Below are 9,393 nucleotides of genomic sequence, written 5' to 3'. Positions count from 1 at the left end.
TACCCTAAATTTTTGCTTGGGCTCATTGCTCAAGAACACTTGAAAAATAAATTTTGATTTTTTAAGCAAACTTTGGGAACTTACAATGTCAGAACTATTGAAGAAATTTTTGTTCTAATCCTCAGGTTTTATTTATTTGAGTTCTTAAAGAAAACTAAATAAAACCATGTTCACTTAATGTTAGCAATTGGTGGATAAAAGCATATCGAAAAATAAGTAAATTAAAAAAAAGGGAATGTTTTGACAAATAATTGTCGGTTAATGACCATATATTTTTAGTATAGTTGCCATATCCTAGTACTTAAATGAGTAGGAATACTTAGAGGAATTGTTCTCATCCCGACTTTCTCTCCCCTCTCTCTCTCTCTCTGCTAGGGTTAGGGTTTGGAGTTTTTGAAAGTTGTACGGCGTCCCACTTCATGGCAGCAGCTATTGCTTCCATGACAGCCAGGCTAGCGACCAAGTTGTCGCTCAGAGAGGGTGAGGAACCTGTTGACCTAGGAAACCTTGGGGTTTCGGAGAAGGAATTTCTCGCTCGTTGTTTCTACTTGGTGAGGAAACTCAACACTTGTAGGGCGGTGGTTTTGGATTCTTTTAGGAGTGCAGTGCGTTCAATGTGGAGATTGACGGGGACTGTGGAGGTTCAACCACGCGGGGATCGTTTTCTGTTTACGTTCACTCTTGAACGTGATGTCGCCCTGGTGAAGAAGGGAGGCCCTTGGAGTTTTCAGCTGGCTATGCTTTTGTTGAATGACTACGATGGCTTTTCAGTGATTGATGCGGTGAAGCTTGACTTTTTTTGGATCTGGGTTGGGATCCATGGGCTTCCACCAGGTATCTTGACGGCACCCACTGTCCAGCTGGTGGGAGGAACGATCGGTGAGGTTTTAGAGGTTGATCAACCGGTTATCCAACGTGGTGATGCTTGGGTTCGGATTACTTTGGCCATCAATGATCCAGTGCTTTTGGATCGTCATGTTCGGGTTTCGCCCACTGGTGTTCTCACTTTGAGGTTTCAGTATGAGTGACTATTAGGGAGGTGCAGACTGTGTACCTTCTTGAACCACGGAGGACAGAGGTGTTCAAGGGAGGAGGTGGAGGCGACTGACACTGTGGTGGACGATGGTTTACAGCAGGTTCCGAGGCTGGCTCTTCCAGGGCTCGTGTTTAGGGCTAATTCCCAGCCATCTCTTTCCTTGCCTTCGAATTTCAAGGTCCCAACTCTGTTGAAGAAGAAACCAGTGCAGATTCGTCCTCTCCTGGAGGTGGAATCTTCGCCTGGGTCTGAAGATACCTCTGCTATTGACCCTGTGGTTGGGACGCTGATTATACGCATTTATATGCGTGTAATTATATCTAAAATACTAGAATTAAGCTAATCCTCATGTCAATTAATATGTAATTAATTCATTTTTATTTGTTTTGTAGGAAATAAGCGAAATTGCGAAAACGAGAGAAAATTGTGAAGATTTGGGATTTTTGACAAAAAGATGAAAAGTCAACCGCGAGTCAATTTCATCAAAAGGAGCTAAACTTGATCCGAGACTAAAATGAAAATGGCCGCAGATTCAATTAAACTAATTAACATTAGTTTAATTAAAGAATTATCGCAGCTTAACAATTTGGTTATTTGGTTTAATTAAAGAAAATGGAGCTGCAAGCATGCATGTATGGCTTAATTAAGCCATTACCCCATCATCTTAATCAAGTCATCAATTAACCCACGTGCAATCAGCAGCTCCATCCAGTTATGCTCCACCACTGATTACCTGACACATGGCAGCCCAATCCCATCCTTTCTCTTATGAAGACCACGACCCATTATAAGAAGAGGCTCTCACCCTATTGTATCACGAACTCTCTCACCCTAGCAGCGCCGCACAGCCATTACCAAAAGGGGAGGGCTGCTGCCCTCTCCCATCAATCACCTTCCTACCATCTTTTCTTTATTATTTTCTTAGTAATCTTTTGGGAATTTAGGATTGGATTACTCATTCAAGGCTTCAAGGGAATCATCATCAAGAGCACCACACCTCCATTTTGGGTAGTTTGGTGAAGAAATTGCTTAGCTCATACTAGCTCATAGCTAGGAGTGACCAAGCTAACTCTCCCCTCTCTTCCTTATTATCTATTCCATAATTTTATTTGCTATTGATGATGTATTTAACCATGGATAGTGAGTAGTTCAATTTTGGGAGTTAGGGTTGTGAAGCCCTAACTCATCTTGTATAAATATTGATGCTTTAATTTTAATAAATGCAATTTCCATTGTGTATGCTTTAAATCCGAATTTATTGGTCCTTAGAAGCATATTTCTAGGCTTTGTCACCATTTGAAATTATGTTGTGGGCAATTGTGATGAATGGATTGATAAATTGACAACTTATTGGTCTTGTTGCATCTAGGATTTAAGTGTGGTAACCATTAGCTAGCTTAATTGTAGCTAAGCTTGCTTGGGTCTCTATTATCTTGCACTCTAGGCCTCTAATTTTAGATATTGCGGCCTTAACCGGCGTAATGCCTAAATTAGAGAGTTGATTGTGGCCCTAACCGGCATAATCGATACACCGAAAGGATAATTGGTTTAGTAGCCTTAACCGGTACTAGATACGAGACTTGACACATATAGGAAATGCATGCATTTGTGAAATTGGCATTGATATTTACAAGATAGTTAGTGTGAATCACCCGACACTCCATGTTCCCATTAATTTGAAAACTCAAATTTAATTTTCTAGTTCGTTAATTAGTTGTTTAGTTTACTTTTCGGTTGCGTTTAATTTAGTTAATTCACAATTCAAAACCCCCTACAAATTTCGACTCATTTGTGCATATCCACCACTAGGCTCTTAGTTTTGATTAGGCTTTGGTGAAAACCAAAGCCGAGCATTACTAAGGCTTGGTGCCTTAGATTAGTATTTTTATTTATTTTCTTTTTCTTTTCTTTGTTTGCTAAGTGTCTTTATTTCCGATTACCCAAGGATTGTGGGTTAGCCACTAATCCCCGTGGTACGATAAACTTTGGGCATAATATTTCCCTATTTTGACAATGATACGTACGCTTGCGTAAATGTGTATCAAGTCAATGGCGCCTGTAGACACCAAAAATTTAATGAAAATAAATTCATTAAATAATTCGGTCAACACTCAAAATTATGACTGAACAAATATTAGTCTGCATGTGGGTCCCACAAAATGTCCACGTGGCTTGTGAGTCAGCAAAATCACACAGACTCAGAGAATGACACTTGGCGACACATGAAAGGCCCGACGGCAATAAATGAATTTGCTCCGGCTAAATCAATTGATATTAAAGCGGATCAATCAAATTAAATAAATTGATTCCAAGTCAAATCAAGTATTAAATTAGATTTGACATGAGAAAGGGAAGTGATTTCTCAAAGAGAAGCAAGCCCGAGAAAAAGAATCATGTTTATACCATGCCAGAAGGAGGAACATTGGAATCATGGATAATTCACAACAGCATAAAGGTACGGCACGTATATAAAGCATAATAATAAAAGAAGGGTTAGTTAAATTAAAAGAGGAAGGCAAACAGATACCTCAGCGTTGCCACAATCAAGAACTCGCGTCATCTCAAGGTTCCAGAAGAAAAAAGCAAAACTGTAGCAGCAGGTACCTGTCAGAGAAAGAAAAAAAAAAAAAGCACAGACTGTATTGATTATTTCTGAAGGGATCGAAGGAATGAATGAAGACAAACAACCTTTAATTGCTTGATGATCTTCTGCAAGACTGCAACACAAGGACAAAAGGCAATAAAAGCAAGAAAGTTGAGAGCTAGCAGCCAAATCGTTTGCGTTCAGAATACAAAGGAGGCCGTCCCTTTAAATTAACAGGCTAGGGTTTCTCACTTCATTAATTTCCTAGTTGGGACTAGGAAAATATGGCAGAAATCCTAAATTTTCTGCTATATATGGCAATAGTATTTTGAGTGCAGACATTTTGTGAATAAATGTTTTATTCTGAAAAAATTAAGGATTTATTCTGTAAGTATTCTTATATTATGGGCTTTGTCACATGCCCATTTGAAGTCCTTGCCATATTTACAAAATTAAATCCTGATTGCTAGAGAATCTCTACAAAAACATTTCCAGAGAATCTCTAAGAAATTAAATCAAGATTCCAAAGGAATCTCTACAACTTCGGAGTTCTAGAAGTGGCTACAAGTGAAGCAAAATGCCGCGTCAAGCTATGAAAAAAAAAGAGTCAAATTCAAACTTCAAGTCACACCTCCAACACGTGACGACATGTTTGCGGCGCACCTTGAAGTGGGGGCATTTGTAGACACCAAAAATTTAATGAAAATAAATTCATTAAATAATTCGGTCAACACTCAAAATTATGACTGAACAAATATTAGTCTGCATGTGGGTCCCACAAAATGTCCACGTGGCTTGTGAGTCAGCAAAATCACACAGACTCAGAGAATGACACTTGGCGACACATGAAAGGCCCGACGGCAATAAATGAATTTGCTCCGGCTAAATCAATTGATATTAAAGCGGATCAATCAAATTAAATAAATTGATTCCAAGTCAAATCAAGTATTAAATCTCGTCTGCTGATTAGATATCAATTTATAATCAAGACGGCAATCAGTCATCAAATTAATTTGCTGATTCCTTAAATAGTCGTGATTAAATAAGCTAATTAACGCTGATTGATTTGATTATGTTATTAAGGAAAATGTGATTAAAATCAGCCATTAAATTGATTGGCTAATTCCTTAATGATCGTGATTAAATCAGTTAATTAACGCTGATTAATTTGATTACGTAATTAAGGAAAATACAATTAATTACGTGTCATCAAGGCATTCCAAATTGAGAGAGACGCCGACACTATAAATACCCCCTCTCAAATCAAGAGAAGGACTTTAGCCAGAAAAGAGAAGGAAATACTCTCAAAATTCCTGAAGCCTCCCAAGCTCGTGTGAAGAACCCTCAAGCTGCCAAATAGCCGGTTCATCACCAACCTCAAGCCAAAGCACTCGTCACGTGTCGACTCTCGTGACTATCTTCCAACTCAAGATCAAGCGTCGAGCCCTTGAGTGAAATTCATCGTCGGAGATCGAATCAGAGGATTACCAAAGATTGTAACCCGCACTTGAATTAATAAATATATTATTTTTGTACACGTGTCTGTATCTTGTTTGCTTTCAGATTTTCGTGTTTACAGCGCCGTTGCCGGGGATTAGGGTTTAATAGCCTTAATCCCTTGGTAAATCGGTTCTTTAGGTCACTTTAGCATATTTTTATTTCTTTGTTATTAAAAAAAAAAAATTTGGTTGTTTATTTTGTTTGCTTACTTTCTAATTTTATATTTTCTAATTTTTTTGGTTACTAATCTTACTTTTGGGAACTCATTTATATAGGTGCATATTTCTTATCATATTGAGTTATGGATCAATGGAGCTATGGATGGGAAGACCCAAGGGGATATGAGCAAGAAAGTTTTTATGGTGGAGGTCATCAAGTGTGGAATTCTCATGCGATCGGTTCTATGTCTTCTTGCAATGAAACTTGTGCTTTGTGTAATTCTCCTAGGCATTCATCTTTTGAGTGCTCTTTGAGATTTGAGTGCCCGGATTTTATGCAAGAGTGTGAGTACAAGATGGGCATGTATCAAGAGACATTTATACCCAATACATATCCACAAGAAGAAGCTTATGAGCCTAGTAAGGAATTTGTTGACGGACCACTAGCTCAATTGCACGCCTCCCAAGCTCTATTACAAGCCTCTCAAGTTAGTATTTCACAAGAGACCATGGTTTCCGAATCATATCCTCATGAGCAAGCGTATGAGTCTAGGAAGCCTTCTCTTAAAGAATTGTTAGCTCAATTGCAAGCTTCCCAAGCCCAATTGCAAGCCTCACAAGCTCAATTGCAAGCTTCTCAAGAAATACTTATACATACCAATGAGCAACTTAAGGCTAGTCTTGCAGAAGAGCCACCCTTCACCATTTATGAGCATGAATGTTTCTTTGACCAAGTGGAGCCTATTTCAAGAGAAGAAGTGTATATCGAGCATCTTGAGCAAGAATCCTTTATGCAAGTTGAAAATGATGATAGTGATGTTGATGTACAAGAAATTGAGGTTGGTTATGAAAGTTTCAATGCAAGTGGGGTGAGAGACTACACTTCGGAGGAACCGGTGCAATATTGGAAATCTAATCTTCACAATGAAGAGGAGGTATATGAAGTTGATTCCGAAGAAGATGATAGCTTGTCTAGTAAGGAAGATGTGGAGCTTGAAGACTTACACCATGATCCTTTATTCATTGAGGTTGATATTCCCATGGGGGATGAGAGTCATTCAATACCTTGTGATGATGAAGAAATTGAAGAGCCAAGGACTTTCTCTCCTCCCACATCCACGGAAATCCATCATGAGCTTCCTAAGGTGGATTGTAGAATATTGAGCACTTACATTCTTAATGAGAGGATTGAGATCAAGGTACTTTTACCTCTCAATCCACCATTAAGTGGTCAATGTTTCTACAATGAGATGATGGATTGGAAAGGAAATGAAGCACTTGCACTCACCCTTTCCCATCACTCTCAAGAGCTTCAACCACCTATTGTTCCTATGAGCATCATTTCTAATCCACTTGAGAAGGAGAAGGCAAGGTTGGCTCCTAGAAGAAAAATTGAGAAGAGGGTGAAGACTAAGAAGCTACACTTTTGGCCACCAATTGGAGTATTCTTATGTTGCTCTTGGTCTTGCCTCTATGATACATCAATGAGTCCCATAGCCCCAAACAATAGGGTGGTCGTACTTGAGAAGTATCCACCTTGACAACGATCATGTTCTATAGACCGGCTTGGGGTCTTTAAAAACAAGCGCTTCTAGGGAGGCAACCCTAGGTGGTTTTGAAATTTCTTGGTTTATTTTGCATCAATAAGGCTATTTGGCCATCTTTTTGGAGGATGGGAGGTATTCAGAGTTGGAAGTGTGAAGAAAGAAGGAATTTGGTAGTGAGCAGTTTCTGTCCAGGAAATTCAGTTGAATTTGGGTGACTATAGATTCCATTCTACATGCTATTTTGAGCTGAAATTTTTTGGAGATATTCTTCTATATGTCTACTGTCTTGTGCCAAAATTTGAACCACTTTCAGTCCTTGGAGCTCTATTTATTTGGTGGTCAATATATGAAGGTCAAAACAGAGACAGCTACTGTAGAGTCACTTTGGGAAGCTACACCTTCTACATCCCAAGCAATTTGGAGCTAAAATTTTTCAGAGATGTGTCTTCATATGTCTTCTATAGACAGGAGAAAAAGTTTTTGATTTGAACCTTCATAGCTTCTGATAGAGTGCTCCAAGTAACAGAGGTCAGAAACAGGGCACAGCAGAAACTGCAGAACAGATCAGTGAGTTTGGAGGCCAACAATTTTTGACTCATAATTAATTTTCAAGTGAAATTTTAACCAAAGGTAGATTCATGAGTCTAGTTTTATATCCAGTTGGTCTCACCCTCTTTGGACCTCTGGAACTTCAGATATTATAGTTTTGGTGACTGAGGGTCAGCGGAAAACTTCATGACAGATTAGCAAGTTTGACCAGCTTTAATTTGCATTTCAATTGGAGATAGGTGGCTAACTTTATATGGATAGAAAGCTATCTGAGTATACTTTCCATTTCCAGTGGCCTCACCTGATTGATTATCACTTTCTGAGTATGACCTATAGGCATTTGAAGACAGAAAGGTCATTGCTGGAAGTTTTCTGCACTCACTAGTTTGTGTTCACTCGGGTGGTTGGACTTCTTGAACTTCAACGTACTCTTCAATGGAGGCCATTGTAGGGCTGTTGTGAGGTGTGTTGGAGGTGATCAAGGCCATGTTCTTAATGAAGGACCTTGTCTTTATTCTTTGGTAGCCTATTTGTGACGCATTGCTCTGGGACACTATATATTTTTCAATGGAGTCGATTTTTCTTGAGCACCTTGAGCTATTATGGAGCATACGTTAAGGAAGTCAAGGCCTTGTGCCTTGAAGTTGGTGTCTTATTTTAGTCTTCTCCGAAGGTCGTGAGCAATGGCGGTGTCTACAAAGGGGGTTTTCCGTAACTTTTCTCCGCATTTAGATTTTTATTTTCATAGTTAATTTGTGTGTCTTCGCCTGGACTTCACTCTCATGCCTAAATCCGACACGGATTTTAGCTTTCGAGCTCATTTTACAACATTGAGGACAATGTTGGTTTTAAGTGTGGGGGTGAGGGCTCGGGTGCCTAAAAAAAAAAGTTTTCCTTTTTAGTTAGCTTTATGTAATTATATTTTAGTGGTTAATGCCTTTTTCCAACCCCAATGACGAGCCATGGACTTAACTTGTTATGATTGTGGATAGATTAAACATGATCTAGGACTATGAATTTGTTTTGTAATTGAGTGCATATGTGATCTATGCTTGACTATATGTGTGCACATAGCCTATGGTTAGGTTGGTTCATCATAATTAGAGAAGCATATAGATTATTCAATTAACTTGCATGCCTTATTTGTGAGCTTTTGAGCCTAATATCCATAGTGTATGCATTGTTCATTCACTTTTTCTTTCATGTGTGTACAATTTCATGACATTGCGTATCTAGAACTTGCTTGAGACCTCTCGAGGCTACTTTTAGCTTGCGACATGATAGAAAGGATGGAGGCATTAGGACTATATACCACCATGGCCAAAGAAGCATGTGCCCAAAAATATTTACCACTAGATTGCCACTTTGTGCCTATTTATAATTTAACCTTTTTGTTCATTACCACCACAAATCCCTACCTAGCCTAAACACTTTTATCCTACCCTTCCATGGTAGTTGGTGAAGCAATTCGAGAGAATGAATTTATGTTTGAGTGCTTCAAAAGAAAAAAAAAAGTCAAAAGTGTGAGGTTACAAAAAAAATAAGTGTGGGGGTGAGTGATATTGTTTAGAAAAGAAAGTTTGAAAAAAAAAAAAAAAAAGAAGAAGAAGAAGTTAAAAGAAAAAAAATAGAAAAAGAAAAAGGTGATAAAAAAAAATATTTGTTGAAAAGAAAAAAAATAGCTAGTATTATTTTTGCTTATAGTATATTGTAGTGTGGGTTGTACATCGGGATTAGAGTGAGTTAACATTTGAAAGCAAAAATCGTATATCTCTACAAGAGAGAGTTGCTTCACCGATTTTCATGGACTTTGTCTTTCCCTATCCTTTATTTCTTATTGCCACTTGCCCTTAGCCCCATTACAACCAAATAAAAGACCTCTTAATCTTGAATGTTGTGGGTTACCTAGCGGAGATGAGATCGAAGAGCAAGCATATGGTGACGCGTGTTGTGAAATTGCTTTTGAGTGAAATACATATAGCCCCTAAACACTTGAGCGGTAATATTTAGTGAACTTAT

At 38.5% G+C, this 9,393-nt stretch overlaps 1 protein-coding gene across 1 annotated transcript; it reads left to right on the top strand.

The window, feature by feature from the left end:
* The first annotated feature begins 419 nt into the window (after positions 1-419).
* Positions 420-1,028, top strand: LOC112185060. Its single transcript, XM_024323269.1, has one exon. It carries the CDS (start codon positions 420-422, stop codon positions 1,026-1,028), a length of 609 nt encoding a protein of 202 aa, XP_024179037.1.
* The last annotated feature ends 8,365 nt before the right edge of the window (positions 1,029-9,393 follow it).

This window comes from Rosa chinensis, chromosome 2 (assembly GCF_002994745.2).
Source record: "Rosa chinensis cultivar Old Blush chromosome 2, RchiOBHm-V2, whole genome shotgun sequence".
Taxonomy (NCBI): Eukaryota; Viridiplantae; Streptophyta; class Magnoliopsida; order Rosales; family Rosaceae; genus Rosa; species Rosa chinensis.
This window is presented reverse-complemented; position numbering and strand designations above follow the sequence as displayed.

Coding starts and splice junctions, on each gene's coding strand:
- LOC112185060 (XM_024323269.1), top strand. CDS start 420: ATGGCAGCAGCTATTGCTTCCATGACAGCCAGGCTAGCGACCAAGTTG.